Source organism: Ammodytes marinus (assembly GCF_949987685.1).
Source record: "Ammodytes marinus genome assembly, chromosome: 11".
Lineage (NCBI taxonomy): Eukaryota > Metazoa > Chordata > Actinopteri > Uranoscopiformes > Ammodytidae > Ammodytes > Ammodytes marinus.
In genome coordinates, this window is record NC_137215.1 from 28,627,279 (window position 1) to 28,646,113 (window position 18,835).

The 18,835-nt window shown below is 39.5% G+C and overlaps 1 protein-coding gene across 1 annotated transcript in view; it reads left to right on the forward strand.

Moving 5' to 3' along the window:
• The window catches only part of shtn1 (shootin 1), a gene marked incomplete at its 5' end in the record, with an annotated part of 42,181 nt that overhangs the window by 17,488 nt on the left and 5,858 nt on the right, over positions 1-18,835 (forward strand). The window contains 9 exons of the mRNA XM_080037086.1: positions 4,106-4,253; positions 7,405-7,502; positions 7,756-7,837; positions 9,068-9,162; positions 11,408-11,554; positions 13,975-14,128; positions 14,440-14,560; positions 15,543-15,625; positions 18,102-18,199. Of these exons, the coding sequence (XP_079893212.1) occupies positions 4,106-4,253; positions 7,405-7,502; positions 7,756-7,837; positions 9,068-9,162; positions 11,408-11,554; positions 13,975-14,128; positions 14,440-14,560; positions 15,543-15,625; positions 18,102-18,199 (1,026 nt within the window). The remainder of the gene's footprint in view (positions 1-4,105; positions 4,254-7,404; positions 7,503-7,755; positions 7,838-9,067; positions 9,163-11,407; positions 11,555-13,974; positions 14,129-14,439; positions 14,561-15,542; positions 15,626-18,101; positions 18,200-18,835) is intronic.

Here is an 18,835-nt window from a genome sequence, read left to right on the forward strand (position 1 = left end):
TGCTCAATCTTCTTAACTTTTTTTTCTTTTCGTCTGGTAGGCAACTTCTTTTTCTTTTTTCCTCCGTTGACAAGGCTGTTTCCGTTGGCAGCAATCAGGGTTGCTAGGCAGCACAGGAGCGGCGAGTCGTCACGCAAGGTAACGGCTTGTTACGCAAACCGGAAATGCTCGTAAAAGGAGACCTGCGGAGACCGTCTCGTTTAACAACGCTCGTTCGGCCTTCGAATCGGCCTTCAGAGGCTATAGCCTTCATAGACCGCGTAGACCGCGTCCTTCCAAGGATGCGGTCTCTGTAATGGGATACAGTGGTATTCTGCACAGATATCTTGTGACAATAGGTCCTTCACAGAGACAGCTGCCCCTCATATTGCCTGATTTTATTACATTTTAATGAAATGTCTGACGGTGGTGACAAAAAATGTCCCCCCACTTAGAAACCTTATAAGACATGAATGTGTTGTAGAATTTTTTTTTTCTTATTGATATGAGATATTATTTAGTGTTGCCTTTGATGAAAAAAGCTCTTTTTAATCATTAAAGTACATTTTTAATAGGTTTTATTGCATATGAAAGATTGAAATCTTCTCTGTGGACACTGTTTTTGACGTCATGAGAAGATAACAAGTGTCATAAATTTGACATAATAATCAAATAAAATTTAAGGGGATAATTGTGCTCCAGACATTCTATTCTTTTTTTCAATTATGATTTTTTATTGTTTCCTTCATAGGCGATCAGGCATTAATCAACAGTGTTTTACATTTTGTTTAACAAAGAACGAAAACCTCAGCCTAAAAAACACAACACCATCATGTGTTGATAAAATAAAATAAAAATGCAAGTCTACCTTCAATTAAATGAGCAAATGAGAAAATAAGAAAATAATCAGAGCAATATCAGTGCATTGCACATAAACATGTTGTATTCATTCATTCAGACCCAAACACGCTGACAACATACGTATAACATACATGGTAAACACTTTACCTAGAAGAAAACTATTTTCTCCCCCCCTATAATTCCCTCCCCATCCCACCCGCCAGTCGAACATGGTGCACTGTAGGTTATTTTAAAATATAATGTACATCAGGTTTCTCGTTACTCAAATTTCCCTGACCTGTGATAGAAATGGTTCCCAGACTTCTGTATATATGTCAATTTTCCCATTTATTTTGTATATTAGTCGCTCGTAAGAGGCAGTTTCGGATAAGGCCGTGAACCATTCAGAGAAAGAAGGGTTGTTACCCCCTGCCCAGTGCCTCAATATCACCCTTTTAGCTGTAGTAATTGCAACCTTTAGCCACTGGGCCTTTTTCAGGCTTATTCTCTCGTGTCCTTTTAGACTGTTCAGGAGGCATAGAGCAGGAGTGAGGTCCACATTCACACCTAGACTGTCAGTGATCTTTTGCATAACCCTCTGCCAATAGGTGGCAAGGCTGGAGCAATTCAAAAACATGTGGACAACATCGCCTCGTTCAGCCTGGCATCGCCAGCAGAGATCCGAAAGACTCAAACCCGCCCTATGCTTTCTCACCGGTGTCCAATAGAGTCTGTTTAGTATTTTAAATTGAATAAGTTTAGACCTTGCATCTCTCATTGGGTTCAACATCTCCTTCACTAATCTATTCCATTCCTCATCATCAAACAGTACCCCTAAATCTTTCTCCCACACAGCTTTTAGACCCAAGGTAGTGCCCTTAAAACCATCAATGAGATACTTGTAAATTTGACCCGACAGGTGTGGAAGTTCACTGAGCAATTTCAATTTAGACCCTATGGGAGATTGAGTAGATAACTCCCCAGACATTCTATTCTTAATCCCTAATAACATCTACAATTTTAAATATTTTTATTTTTAAAGATAACAGCAGTTACCTTTTTTCCCAGTCTTTTGTCCCGGTTCTCAAGAATCACTGACATACATTACCGTCACGGGCACTTCCTAGTTTCCTTCCAGTATGTGTTTCATTTTTAAGTGACATAACATGGAAAAAATATATAGCACAACATGACTTGGTAAATAAACAAGTCCTGACAAGCACACAGGAGCTTGTTGGGAGCTTACTCCCCATGACTACCAGTGTTTGAGCTAAGCTAACCTGGATGAGAGACCTTTGCCCATTTCTATGTTAAAAAACACGGGGGGCGCCCTTAGCTCAGTTGGTAGGGCGTCCAAGCTAACAATAAAAATTGTTGAACTATTCCTTAAAAGCAACACATCCATTCATCATGAATCCATACGTACTGTGAATAGAAAATGGTCGGAATAAGTGGCATCACCTTTTTGAACAGTGTTGACCTTTCGATAGCATTTCATTAATATTGTTAAATCACGATTACTCCACTCAATTCCTAACAATCAGTTTATCACTCATTTACATTTCAATCAAACCCAGATTGCACGATGAGGTGTTTGCCAGAGGACGGACAGATTGAACTCTGTATTCATTTCTTTGAACCAAATATTTCCAAGGCCACTCTGAAACAAGCTAAAGTCCAGAGAAAAACCCTCAACTCCTCAACATTCTGAAGTAAAGAGCAGCAAGGAGGGTGTAAGCAATTTACAACTATCAAAATGTGGTTTTGATGCGTAATTTTTTTTGTGTCGCTGTTTTGATCAAAGTTAAGATGGAGGGGCTGTGACTTTAATAATTTAACCCCCGGAGAATGCTAGCCCCCGATGCTGTGTCAGCCTTGGGTTCTACGTTAGTATGTAATTTCATACGTTCATCTCTCAGAAAATTGTAGATTATTATCAAAAGAATGCGATTCCATGCTTTGTTTTGTTGATTGCTTTCCAGAGAAAAAGATGCTATGTGAAGGGCAATCGTCAAAAGATGGAATTGCAGCAATCTGCTCCCCCCCTGGATACCATTAATACATGTTTCTTTCATGGCTGGCCTTTTCCATCTCTCTTCTTACTGCCTCTATCCTACCTTCACACCACATGAGGAAACATGCATAATTGGCATCCATCTCCTTCATTCATCTTTTACTTAGTGATGGTGTCTCCTAATTGATGCATATGGACGCACTGATGATTGAACCTTTAGAAAGGGATTGGCCATTTTGGCAGTTTAGTATGTATTCAATGCTTCATGTAGAATTTGCAAAGCATTTTCAGAGAAAAAGACAGCACATAAGACTATAAGTGTGAGAACTGATAATCACACAGAAAAACCCAGTGCACAGAAATGCAAGATTCAAGTACATGTCACATCAAAAAACTGTGATTACATCTAAAAGGAGAGATATTTACTGCCTCTTTTCTGCGTGTGCTTCCTCTAATGATTCACACCTTATCATTGCTTTTGCATGCGTCCTGCCATTATGACTGATTGTAGGGCCAACGAAAAGAGGGAAATCAACAACATCTCATTTGGCCCGACTGTCTCTCGGCTCCCTTATTTCTTTGCCTGTTTTCCACCGGCTTAATACAAAGCAGACCTGTCGCTCTATGCAGATTTGAAAAATGAATTTTAGTTTTTATTGGATTGGTGTCATCTGGTAGGAAATACGTGCTGAATATGCCACAGACTGTGCATTTAGAGGTTTGTGTGGATGCACCGTGTCATCTCCTATTGAGGTGTGGTGATGTGTATTCATTCTCTAAATGAAACTATTAACACTTGTTATTGTCATGGCAGTGGTTTGGAATGACTGCATCTACTGTTGAGCAAATTATCTGTCGAATTAGTTTCCATTTTTTTAAAGTTTAGTCTTACCGCTGGTTTGTATCACATTTCCTATAGATGTTAAAGGTAAGACAGCACTAGGCTCTTCTAAATCTTACGTAAGTCATTGTGTAAATCAATCCAGCCTCCCTTTTCGATTTCATAAATTGTATATTAATTTCATATGTCAATGTTATTTCAAGACATACATTTATTTAAAAAGGATATATTGAATATATATACAATCAATACTATTAATTCAATACTAGCTAAAAGTCAGTCAGCATACTAAATAGTAGGGAAGTGTGGGTATTGGTACGCAGGGGGTGTATAGTACGACCTGTAGCACCTCTAAACAGTTTGTCACTGACATTGACATCCAGGTGTGTGTGTGTATGCATGTGTTCTGTCTGTCTGTGCTGGCCCACTAGCTGCAGCGTCAGAACGTGTGTCTGAAGAGGCAGAGCATGCTGCTGCTGTCCCAGCTGGGCCCTCAAACCCTGACTGAGATCAGCCTGGACCAGGAGGAAGACACCACCGACGTCTGCAGCTCCACACTGTGCCAGAACAACATCCAAGGTACAAGTCAACTCAACTCAACTCAACTCAACTTTATTCTCAATATCTGCAATATCTGCCTTCCAGACATACAGAGGAATCAAAAAAATACATGCACAGTGCAATAAGAATAAAAGGATAAGATAAGTATAAAGTATAAATACAGCCCCGGAAAAAATTAAGAGACCAGTCTGGATTTTTCTTAAATCTTCATCTCTACATTACTTCTTGAAAATGCTCTAAATCAGGGGTTTTCAAAGTGTGAGCCACCCCTCAGAGAACAAATTTCAGCGGAGCCCCCCCCCCCCCCCCCCAACTTTTTTTTTCAAAATCCCTGAGTGTTTTGAAAGATCTTATAATTATTTTACAAATTTTAAACATATTTTTGAAACATTCTAAACATCTTTGTGCGTTTTTAAACACATCTCTTTAAACATTTTAACATCTTTGTCGAAGTATGTTTTTGTTTAGCTTTTTTAAAGTACATTTGAACATCTTTATCCAGTGGTTTAATCCTGCTTCCTTTAAGCGTGGATAGTAGTGACTGAGTGTGCAATGGAGTGAGAGAGATAGGGCAGAAAGACTTGCCCAAATTATTGACTATTGTTAAATGTCATTCACCCACCCAGTGTTTTTTCGCTAGTGCCTCCAAGTCCTGCTGGGTGAAATTAGTAGCCAGCAGAGATCCTGACCCTCCTAGGGGGGTCCAGGGGTATGCCCCCACAGGAGATTTTTTTTTAACCTTTTTGAATTGAAATGCATGAATCTGGTGCACTTTCAGAGGAAAATATAGGCTAAATCTGAGGAATTTTGTGTGAACAAATATTTTGGAGACACTAGGTCGGATGAATTAGAAGCTATTGAAGAAAGACACATGGATTTTCCATAAAAATATTTATTTAAAATAAAATATTATGCAGGGTCCTCTGGGTTGGGCTTGGAGCTCTTTTTCTTTAACGAGACATATTTCTCTGTAATATAGTGAATGCATTTAAATGCAGTGAGAGGAACGAAGCAGAAGAACTCTTGTCCAGCTATCTTTATTTCCACAGACAAGGCTGAAATAGGCTATAGACTATACACAGTGCATGGGAAACTGAGGGCAGCCCCATTTCCAAATGTTTTAAAATAAACTCAATAAACACTGTGCAGGGACGTGAATGTGATGTGATCAGTTAGCCTCTGATTATCTCCCAGATGATCTGATTTAATTATTAGGCTATTAACTATCTAGACCAAAACATTGTATTCCTTTGTTGTAAGATAACTTACATTTGCTTAATATGATGTTAATATCAAAAACACAAACTAAAAACTTTTTTTTTAGTTTTTTCACATATTTAACAAGCATTCTCTAGAATCGCTGACTCCACCTTTTAAAGTGGCATCAGTTAGTCAAAGTACAAGCTGTATATGCAACAGGTTGAAGGGACATATTGTGGGCCATAACAATGTTAACTACTTGTTTTTCAACTGCTAACCTGCATTACATATATGCATAAAGTAAGTTACTATGACCAGCATGCTCTATGTGTCTAAAGCACAGAACTAGTGAACTATACTTTGCTTCTCCTCTGGCTGTCCCTGTTAAATGTCACAGTTAGTTCCGTTTAGTAAAGCAGTGATTATACCGCGGGTGATAATGGATTCATACTACTCCATCATGCTTTCCTCATCTTGTTGTTCAAGGCTTTTGGCATTCAAAAGATAACCATGTCATTTGACAAATGATATGCTCACATGCAAAAGAGGATGAATACAGAAATAGCTTTAAAGATTATGGGGCTCATTATGTTTGAAAGTGTATAATTGCATATTAATGGAGTGATGCACTTCCTGTCAGGGAACACGGGAACATATGTCCACTCTAAATGTGTTTATTATACTTCTGCCATATAAAGGTTTATACTGAATATATTTAAAGAACATCTGTTTAACTTCTAAGCTGAGCATTTTACTGTTGAGGTTCAAAGAAGGTCCTGCCATTGTCAAAGCTCCTCAGACTTTTTCCATTTTTATGTGATAATTTTATCCATCAAAATACTTGTCCTACTTAACAAAGGGCATTCCATCTCTCTCTCTGTCTCTCTCTCTCTTTCTCTGTCTATCTCTCACTCTCTCTCTCTGTCTGTCTCTCTCCCCTAAATAGTTTTAGTTGTCAGCGCCCTTTCTCTTCTTAAGTACCCTCCTAAATGTCTTAGTCTGGTCCTGCTGTGAGCTGCTTTGTATTAACAGAATTTGGTTTGTAATAATCCGAGTCATTTCAAATACTTCTGAACAAAAGTGTTTCTCAGCTACTGTATATTTGACTGAAATATCCCAAACTGTATGAAGTTAAAACATGAAGCAAATGACTGACATCACTTCTTTAAAAAAAATACCAGTACATATGGCTGTTACTTTTATTACCCAGAATGTTCATACGCATTCTATTTATTTTTGTCACGTCCATTAAGCGTTTTTGTGACAAAAAAAAACATACCCCCCCCCCCAAAAAAAGGCTAATGCAGTGTATTCTTCAATAGACTAGCCCTGCGTTCCGAATCACATACTTTCTACTATTTAGTATGGTAGAAAAATTATTTGGGTTGGTATATCCCGATACTTGTGGCCAGATTTAGGATGGTTAGAAAGACCCGGATGTCTACTACATCCGGCCAAGATTTTTAGTGTTGAAAACAGCATCCTATTTGGCCGATTCTGACCCATAATCCAGTGCGAACCTGAAGTGACGTCACATCAACGGAGCCCCCATATGAAAAGAAACGGGGATGCGACGGATATAAAAGCATGAGGCAAGATCAAGGCCCAACGTTATGATGAAACAAATAAGTAAAAGTATGTCCCAATTGTGGCATACTGCATCCTAACTATATTCTTTTTATAGTTGGATGTAGTATGTAGAATAGAAAAAAGAAAGAGTATGCGATTCAGAGCGCAGGACAAATCTAAACACAACCAAAGTCTTGTCCCTCAGCACATGCTGTGTATGTTGGCATCTGATATTCAATTACTGTGATATAAAAAAAATCTCAACATTAGATAAAGGCCAGTCCCACTAACATTGGCTATAGCGTAAACCACTCATAAAGCCATGTGAAAATACACTCAATATGATGTGTGTGTAAGAAAGAACACTGTCTGAACACTGCTTTGGCCTTCTTTGTTTCAGAGCTACAAAGTCAGTTGGAATTAACTCTGAAGGAGAAAAATCAAGCAGTCACTGATCTGGAGACAGCAAGAGAACAACTGAGTGAAACCAGAGAAGAAGTACGTTGACAAGTTTGTTGCTCATTTTTACTCCTAGTAAATGTATGTGGAGGGCAGCTGCCAAATGATTGATAACTAAGAGATCTTAAGTTAATATGGGAGGAGGAGACGCTGTGGACACGCACATTAAAAAACCCTTCTGTTTCATCTTCCTTTTGACATGTCAGATATGAATGTGAAATATAAAAACAAACTGTATTTGTATTCCGTATGACCGTATCTGTGTACTATTTCTCTCTTCGTCTCTTTGCAGCTACTGAGGGAGAAAGACAACAACACCGCTATGATCGCTGAGACAGTGAGGCAGAGGAAGATCCTTGGGAAATATAACAGAGGTACATGTGGGGTGCAAATGGTTCATGTGCTCTTCATTTTTAGAAAATTCTGTAATCACTTATAATCTAACATAAAAAAACGGCAACACTTTATAATAATGTTAATTTATAAATTCATATAGCTCATATATAAGTCATTAGATAATGATGAACTAATGATTTACAAAACAGCTATATATATTTGTAGATGATTATAAGTGCTTTGTTAACGTATCACATATGTGTTGTAATTCATCTATAAAGCTTTTAGTAAATCAGGAAATACTCAATTATAATCATTGTTATAATATTAATAAGTTATTTACAAACCTTTCTGCATCCCCCTAATCTAAAGTGTAAACCATTCATCAGGTACTAATGTGTAGTAGGGCTGTCCTCGACTAAAAGTGTAAATAGTCGAGTCCTATTGGTCGAATCTTGCCTATAGTCGACTAATCGTCCAATCAAGATATTTATTTTCCTGCTTATTGATCCATATTCTTATTGCCACATTGGCACATATTTTTCCTAAACCACACAATGGGGCTGAAAGATTATAGGTTGTCTTCTTGGGTTGGCATAATAACTTATGTCTAAGGAGATTGGCTAAAATCTTGAGTTGGTTTTAAATCTTTATTACCAGTATAATAGGCTGATATTTATACCATAGGTGATGTATCGTGATTAATTAGGAGAATCCAAGCAATTCCATGTAAAATCAGACATTCAGCACCCCTATATAGCCGGAATAGAATGATCTTTGTTTCACATTTTGCAACTTTTCGACTGTGAGATTGGCAGTTGAAGCAGGCCCCTTCGATCAAAGTGTGAATAGTTGACTATTTGGGGTCAACCCTAATGTGCACTATAGGATTTCCACTGTTTTTCCACTTTTTGTCAAGGACAGCCCTACTACACATTAGTACCTGATGAATGGTTTACACTTTAGATTAGGGCGATGCAGAAAGGTTTGTAAATTACTTATTAATAATTTACCAATGATTTGTTGATGAGCATTTTATGATGTACTTAAAGCTTTATAGATGACCTACAGCACATTTGTGATATGTTAACAAAGCACTTATTCATCATCTACAAATATATATTATCTCATGACTTATATATGACTTATGAATGATGTATGAATGAACATCATTAGAAAGTGTTACGTAGATTTTTTTTACAGTGTAGACTATGTTGCACTTTACTTGTGTAAGGCGCAAATGAGCCAATGTGTAACTCTTTGTCCAGTGTCTCAGTTTGCTGTGGAGGAATTTGAGGCATTACAGGATGCCTTGAACCTGGAGACAGACCTGAGGACAGAGGCAGAGAAGTTTGCCAGAGTGGTGAGCGTCTTCACAGTTAGCTTCCTCCCTTCATTCTGCTGTTTGGTCCCTATAGCCATAATGTGCCTGACCCTCTGTTTTATACCACGGTCTAGCTGCAGCCTCCACTCAGCACAGCGCCCAACTCAGACAGGAAATGTAGGCAAAAAATATGTAAATCATTGTGACACACTATAAGAAATATAAAAATCCACTTCCAGTCAACAGTCTTATTTACAGTCAACTTTTTTTTTTTTTTTACAAACAACTAACATGGCGTACTCTACTTTACAGGTTTATAAGGACTTCCAATTACATTGTTTAAACTATAGGCCAGGTGTCATGTAGGTAAAGGCTGCCATATCTGTTAAAACCTCTGCTTTCCCTGAAATCTCATAACGAATTTTCTCCATATATATTATAAAGTTATATAAAGAGAACTCTATGAGCCAGATGTCGAAGCAGGGGGCTATCTCTTTGTTCCAAACCTTACGAATGTTTTTGTTTTATTTTAGGAGAAATTCCTCAAAACGGTAAAACAACAAGCTGTATAACACGATAACTTTATTTCCCTAAGCATGCTAAATAGATTGTATCTATTTCTGTATATAGCACATCATTTTGGTATGCCAGGGCTGCAACATTTAATCAAAAATGATGACCAACTATCAGCATGTTTTCTCATTCTCTTGATGAGCCCCGTCTGTTCTGGCTGCACAGCCGACTGTATGGTATTTTACTGCAATCAGGATACATTGTGTTTACCTGCATTATAAATATTTAAACTGTGCCAGGACTCATGGAGGGCACTAACAGTTAGGGTTAGTTAAAACCATATTACATTTTTGAAACATGATTAACGCTTTTGTTTATGTCGTAAATTCTGAGCTTACAGTATATACCGTATAATGTGTGTCATAGACATTGACTAGAACTAGACTATTCTGTTACAACTGTCTTTGCTATTTCTGTCCTCGGACAATAAAAGTCTAACAATTACAGTACATTACTCTGTGATCATAATGCCAAATCTAAATATTCTTTATTTAAAAAAAGGAAAAAACATAGCTTTTGGCTACTGTATACTGTAGTCGCATACCTATTAGCCTGGTCCTACCAGACTTAATTTCATTTATACAGAAGGTCTGGAATCGCTCAATTGACAAACGTTAACTCACTTGAAGGCGGGTGTCTGTTGAAGTTTAAAACTATTGGATCTGCCCAGTGCCACTCTGGATCTGCCAACCAATTGCATAACGTTTGGTCGTGACATATGTCATGCACCGGCTTCTGACTAAAACTGAAACTTGCGCACAACCTCAACGTCATTGTTCTCAGCCGCTCCCTCTGTTCGCTCAATGGACAGCCAAAAATCTGCAAGGGAGAAAAACCCGTGAATATACTGCGGACCCAGACTGAATACTGAAGGGAAATTAAAATTGAGCGGAAGTAGGTTGGCGGGCGGTGCCAGGCTACATACCTATGATGTGCTACTTATTAATACATAAAAATTAATACATGTAGCACGTCCTAGGAAATGTAGTTTTGCGTTATAATGTTGACTGGATAATAGTGTTAAACCAGTGTCAGTATGATTTGATTGTGTTTTGTGGGTGCATTTCCTGTCTGAGCGGCATGCTTCGGATGGCGGCTGTAAGGGCCGGGGACTATCTTTTTAGTCAGGCTTTTTAATTAAACAAGTTATTTATTTATTTATTTAATCTTTAAAATTAAACAACCTACTGTATTTATTTATCTTTTATTGCTTATTTTATTTATATGTGCAGTCTGCTTTTATTTACTTTTTATAATTACTTTTATTAGTTATTTTTTATTCTAATTGTATTAAATTCTATCCTATGTATCATCTTTGTTTTTATTAGCCACTATTAAGAGCTTCTATTTATTTTATCTCTTCATTTTACGTTGTTTAGTTTATAGTCTCTAGTGTTTTCTCGCTGATGATGGTGTTTCCTCAGCGCAGTTTCCTTCCTGTTTTTAATGAATTTCTTATTTGTCACAATGTTATCACTTTGGGTATGGATGGGTAGGAGGGGGGGGGGATTGTTTTTGCATGTGTGAATATCTGTGGGTGTGTTGCAGAGGGGGGGGGGTATAGTATTAAGCACTTTGTGTTACATTTGCTTGTATGAAAAGTGCTATATAAATAAAGTTTGATTGATTGATTGATTGATTGATTGATTGATTGATTGATTGATTGATTGATTGATATATATCTCATGTCCTGGTTGTTCCTTTGGTTCAGATGCTGCTGGAGCAGAAGCAGCTGAAGAGACAGAGTCACATCTTGATGCAGAGCTCCTCACCTGGCCCGGCCCTACAGGAAGCTCTCAGCCAGGTGTCTGCCCTCACACAGGAGCTGGAGGACCTGAGGCTGCAGCACCACAGCCAGGTGTGTGACACAGCACACACTGGACAAACCTCTCACACAAGGGGGCTTCTCTCATTTTGGGCTGGGCACAATCGACATAGAAGGGGAGGGGGGGGATAATCAATACAATTTGAAAACTACACAACACTATGGGACGTCCACATTTGTGTCCTCGTACATACCTTATAAGGACTTATCATTTCTAAACTAAAAATGTTTAAATAAAGAGATAAGATAAATGAAAGCTCTTCATAGTGGCTAACAAAAACATAAATAATACATAGGATAGAATTGAATACAATTTGAATAAAAAATTACTAATAAAAGTAATCTTTGAAGAACAAAACCTTTCGCAGGCCAAAATGTCCGCTCACTAGCTCAGACAGCCACTGCTAAATGAGCACCAAGCCAACAAATACAACAACAACTTCAGTCAGAATCATGTTTCTATGAAACAATTGTTTGTTAATGTTATTGCACCTATCAAACAACTGATCTTAGGGGGTGACTAAAATATCCCTCTTATCGTCTTGTTTAAAAGAAACGATTCAAAAGACTATTGCAAACATTAATAGTAGAATGTGCCCACAAGAAACTAAAGGATCTAGACTCAGGCTCTCTAGTATGTAATATAACAGACTTCCACAGTGACGGTCAACTGAAACCATTTGTACAGTCATTCAGTCCTACTTGACTCATTAGAACAAACTAGTTCAGTCAAAATAAAATGATTACATTTTTAACCCATTTTCTGTGCTCTCTTACTCCTGTAATGCCTCTGATTAACATCCATGAAAACAATCATTATTGATCTGGTTCATTAGATAGTGGGGGAAATGCCTGGTGAATTCTCATTGGCCATGACAGTAAGTAAGTAAGTAAAGTTTTATTTATATAGCACCTTTCAAAACCTGGGTTACAAAGTGCTTAACAAGGACACATGATGTCCAATACACGTGTCAATACAATAGAAACAGACAAAAGCAAAACAAAGAAAAATACATCAGTGCAATACAGGCAGCAGGAGTAGCCCACTAAAGAGGTTGTGCATTATTTAAGCACCAACACCAACACCAACACCAACCTGTGTTTTATAGCACCCAAAGGCAAGTGCTGATCTGGCTCCCAGTGGAAGAGAGTTCCACAGCCTGGGATCCAGAACAGAGAAAGCACATATGACATATAAATGGTGCTATACTATGGAGCCAGGAACAGCTAGCAGTCGCTGCTCAGAGGATCTGAGGGGCCGGGCAGTGGGCTAGGGGATTATTAGTTTGCTAATGTGTCTGGAGCAATAACATGCAAAGCCTTATAGACAAGGAGGAGTATTTTGAATTGTATCCTGAAATTGATGGGAAGCCAGTGCATTGATTTCAGAACTGGGGTGGTGTGGTAACGACAGGAGGTCTAAGTGAGAATTCTTGCTGCCGAGTTTTGGACTAGCTGTAACCGGTTTGTAGCATTTTGGTCAAATGTAAAACATCAACAATCAACACAGCAGTGTAGCCTCAAGCACCCTCCCTACCCTGATGGGAAAGCATTAGTGTTGAGTGGGATCACTGCTCTGTGCCAGGGCCCGGGTGGAGGTGAGCCATACCCTTCATTTGAGGAATAATTCAAACATTGGTTAAGGAGCTGTGGTTGGGGAGCGGATCACTCAACGTAAACTGGCAGCTTCCCAAAGCTGCCAGTTTACTATCATAAAATCATCATCACCACAGGAGCTACAGCCAACACAGTGCAGAGGAGCCACTCCTTCAAGAACAACTGTACCAATATGTTCATCTTCGTATCATATCATTCCACTTTCGTTAAGTGACTAAGAAGGAAATGTCCCTTTGAAGAATATGTATAATGTGTGTATCTATTTACATACATAACAAGTTATTCATTTTAAAATTGCGTTAATCACATGCTGCTTTTTCTGGACCTTCGACACACCCCTTAATTCAGCACATAACAAACAAATTAGACCCCAGAAAAATCATTAAACATTTGGTATTTCTGGGGGCGCCCTTAGCTCAGTTGGTAGGGCGTCCCCCCCATGGGCCTCGGCCAGCAGCGGACCCGGGTTCGATTCCAGCCCGCGGTCGTTCTCTGCATGTCACTCCCCTCTCTGCCCCATTTCACCTCTGTCTCTGCACTGTCAATAAAGCATAAAAATGCCAAAAAAATAAAAAATAAACATTTGGTATTTCAGAATGAAAGACTCTGACTCTGACTCTGTTGATTCCAGATGGTATTTCATTTAACTACATCATCACAGCCTGGAGTCCATGGAAATGGACATTCCAAAATGTATCGCAATTTAACTTTTTTTATCATTTCACAGCCTTAATATATGCAGTACATACATTGTACATATATGTGTATGTGTAACAACAACATCATTTTGCAGCTGTGTCTTTGTTGATGCTGAGATACAGTGTGTATGTGTTGAGATGGAGCAGATGGACAGCAGGCTGGGGAGCAGTGAGGACCAGAGCCAGCTGAAGGCTCTCACCATTAAACTGGAGCTCCTGGAGGAGGAGAAGGACCAGTACAGCCACCAATGGTCCAAGGCTCAGGTGGACATCAAGGACCTGCGCTATACAGGTCAACACATGTTTGGATCTAGAAGTATAGAACGCACTGTATGCTGCTCAATCAACACTGTAGAAGGTGCACTGTGGCTGCAAACATCCCAACAAGCCTGCTTATAGAAAGTATTGAAAGTATGAACATGAGATTCTCTTCCTGTCTTTTGTCTGGACGACCATTAGTTCAGAATTAGAATCAGAATCTCTTTATTGGTTCTTCAGGGTCTGCACTAATACACTCCTGCTCTGTCCTTGTTGATGTTACTGTGTGTGTGTGTGTGTGTGTAACTGTGTGTGATGTGTAACTGGTTCTGTTTGACTGTTCAGTTGAGGAGCTCCAGAAGAAGCTGCAGACAGCTACCAACCCTCCCCCAGCTCCAGCCCCTCCACCTCCCCCACCACCTCCACCTCTTCCAGCCCCCTCTCCTCCAGCCTCCAACCCACTCAGGTCTGATGTGGAGACAGTGGGGTTGATGTTCATGTGCAGTGAGCACTTTGTTTTGTAAAGCAGTGGGGATATTCTTTTCAGATGAAAGTAGTAACATAGGCCTATACCCTAGCACCTATAGAACTAAGAGTTTGTTTAGTGAACAGCGGGGCTAACTGGTAAATTATACTTTTGACTTGGTCGGTCGGCAAAACAGAACATTCATCTTTCTTGCTAATGAAACATTTGAGTGCCGTCTTCCAAATCGTGGCTTGCTCAGAGGCCAAAGCCGTTTCAAACTCAAACAACGTAGCCACAGCCATCTTTGATGTTTACTATCATGACTTCAACGGCGCATGCCACACCACTGTCGTCATCCCAGAGCCCCATAAATAGCACTGTGGCCCGCCCATATCAGATAGTAGCATTTGATTGGTAGCTCCAAAATTTCCAACATATTTAATGAGCTTCAATGGTTCATGTCCAGACCAACAGGCTGAGCAAATCTAAATTTGCCAGCGGCAGGTCTGGATTTCCAGGCTAACTGTTTCCCGCATTCTGGCGAATTCAAGATAATGAAAATAGCAGGTATACTTTACAGCATTTTATTGTCAAATAGCCTGCCTTTATCATCTATTACTATTCATCTATTATGTCTATTATCTTCATGACTTTTACCGTCCTCCCTGCTTGATGGAAAAATCAACCCGGCTAATATCAAATGTGTCACATGTCCAAATTGCAACACCTGGGTCCCTACAAATACACCCAACAAGTGTGAACAGTAAAACCTTTCTGGACACTGAACAGTTTACTCTTTTTTTGCAGCAGGAAACAAAATGTGGATGTTCAGGGACATATAATCCAGTTGAAAATCCCTTTGAATTAAGATTAGATAAGAAAAACCTTTATTAGTCCCACAGTGGGGACATTTTGAGACCCTGTCAAAGCAGCTGTGCTAACTAACCACAAGTTGATCTCCATTTTGTTTCTTCCCCTATAGTTCTCTGTTGTCACTGATCCGAAAGAGACGAGACATTAGTGGTGACATCCCACTAGTGGCCCAGGACTCTGGCCAGACTCCAGGTACACACCACACATACACAACATGGGTTTTTATACTGTACATACACATATAGTATGAATCAACCTGTGTATACCATGGTAAAAGGACTGGCTTGTAATCCGATGCAGGTCTTTGTAAAGTAAACTGCTCTTTCATTATTACAATGCACTGTTAGCGCTTCTGTGGTTTAGGAGTTTGATTGTAATGATCTATTTCTTAAAGACACAAAATAGCCTCTGAAAACACAAAGAACAAAAATCTATGTTTTTCAGTCTGTTTGGGAGTGATTGTGACTTTCAATCAATCAATCAATAAAAATTGATTATAGCCCAACATCACACAAAAATGCCATAAGAGCTGTACAGCAATATAGCAAAATAAAAACAAACCACAAACCATATTATTTCCACAAGAGAAATAATTTCATATGAAACATTATGAACAAGACATATGACAGATAAATAGTGCTATACTATGAAATGCCAACCCGATCTCACGCCGGGGCGTCACTTCCAGACGCATGGACCGGCGGCTCTATTTCACGCCTTGCCTGACCAGGGCGGCTCTTTTACACGCGCACCTCCGTAGTCAAGATGGCGGCCGCGGTTTTCCGTCAATGTTTTATCTATATTATAACCTCTCCCTGTCCCCTTGCCCTAACCCTAACCACCGAGGGGGCTGCAGCTAGATAGTACGTGCTATTCCTGGGAGAACATGTCGGCCCCTGTTGGTGCTATTCCTCCGTTAATTTAGACTATTCCTCCGTTCATTTGGACGGCGGGAGGTGCGCGTGTGTAATAGAGCCGCCCTGGTCAGGCAAGGCGTGAAATAGAGCCGCCGGTCCATGCGTCTGGAAGTGACGCCTCGGCGTGATACCAGGTTGGAAATGCATGCACATTGAATGGCCTGAGCTAGCTTACATGTAAAACTAAACATAAAAACAATATTCACAGTGACTGATTATGTGTTGGGTAACCACGGTGAGGTATTTACTACAGAAACTAAGTGATGTGATAGGTAGAATAAAAGAGATTGTTATTTGGCTTCTAAACGAATGGACAGAGCTAGCTTCACAGATTTTTAAGGGAAGACGAGGAAAGAGGAAAGAGACTTGACAAATGACTTGACTATAGTGACTAGTAGGACTTCAATATGTGATGTTAGAATAGATGAAGAAGCAGCAGCCATTTTACAAAGTGTGGTTAGTGAGCTAGAGAAGAACAGACTTATTTTTTTTTACAGTCCAAACTCACCGTGTCACATGACCCAGACACCAATAACTGTCCATCTGAAAAACAACAAACCTGATTGGCAATTTCCAACAAATGATAAATAAGCTGTTTGCTTACAGATGAATGTATTAATAATATACATTATGAACGTTGTTTGGGGACTGAGGAGTTGTTCCTGTCTTAATTGCATAAGGGGAGAATAACATGGCCATTCTCGTTCAATTGGAAATGATCACATTTCATTGTGTTGATAAATGATGAAGGGAATTCTGTGTTAATGTCCATAATCTGTCAGTCATTCTCTCTTCAAACATTCAGCGTGTCTTTTCTCTCCCAGTGCGATGTATGTTCATTTGGTCATGTATTCTCCTTAAGGCTGCTGTGACTCATGCATGCCAGTGTAGGAGGACAGCTTTTTGAATTATATTTTTATGCCTTTCAGATTTGATCCTTTTCACCGTTTCCTTTTGCAAATCAAAGTCACTTTTGTGTAGAAGGACAAATGCTGTAGCGAGTGGTGTATAACAAATGAAAATTCAAATCTCTATCACAGGACCATTAGGTCAACATGCTGAATTATTTAATTTATGCAAACAAAAGGGAAGCCTTGACTTGTTGGAGCAGGTAGGGGTGGCCGTGTGGATTGAAAAGGCCATACTGCGTCCTCATCTTGTTAAACGGCTTTTAACACACACAGGGTGTTTTTTGGGACTTCCATACAGGGCTGAATAGGCGCCATGCAAGGAGTTTCCACTCTGACACCTGAATAATAGTCTCTTTCTGAACACTTTGGATGAAAGAAATGTGATTATTACGTGAACACTTTTAAAGACATCTTAATGACAATACTTTCATTGTGTATGCCGCTCAGCGTCTTTTAGGATTGTGTCATTTAAAAAAAAATGTGGATGAAAAATTAATTAATATCTTTTGTGTTTATACACACTAGTCCAACAAGAACAGTTTTGGTAACCTCACACACTATACGTACATGCTCTGAACTGGTTGTTCTGTGACTATAGCCAAATCCCTCCTAAAAGCTCCTAAAGAAAACCTTCACTGATTGGTCCTGGGGGGCCTGTGTCATATTTATGCTCCTATGAAATCAATCAAATCAATTGAGCTACATTTCAAGCCTTTGAACTCACTGCGGTTGTAGCACATGTTTTATCATTGGAACTTCTAAATACTGAAGTGTGTTGGAAAAGCCAGCTAGCGCTCGAGGCTAGGTGTGTCTCATGCTTGTTGTGTGTGATCCTCTCAGAGCTGGATGTCAGGCAGCAGGCCGTGGACGAAATGATGCAGAGGATCAAGAAAGGGGTTCAACTCAGACCTGTGGGACAGTCCCCCAACAGGAGACAGGTAATGTCTTTATCATGACAGATGTCCCCCAACAGGAGACAGGTAATGTCTTTATCATGACAGATGTCCCCCAACAGGAGACAGGTAATGTCTTTATCATGACAGATGTCCCCCAACAGGAGACAGGTAATGTCTTTATCACGACACATGTCCCCTAACAGGAGACAGGTAATGTCTTTATCATGACACATGTCCCCTAACAGGAGACAGGTAATGTCTTTATCATGACAGATGTCCCCCAACAGGAGACAGGTAATGTCTTTATCACGACACATGTCCCCTAACAGGAGACAGGTAATGTCTTTATCATGACACATGTCCCCTAACAGGAGACAGGTAATGTCTTTATCATGACAGATGTCCCCTAACAGGAGACAGGTAATGTCTTTATCATGACACATGTCCCCTAACAGGAGACAGGTAATGTCCCTATGACACATGTCCCCTAACAGGAGACAGGTAATGTCTTTATCATGACACATGTCCCCTAACAGGAGACAGGTAATGTCCCTATGACACATGTCCCCTAACAGGAGACAGGTAATGTCCCTATGACACATGTCCCCTAACAGGAGACAGGTAATGTCTTTATCATGACACATGTCCCCTAACAGGAGACAGGTAATGTCTTTATCA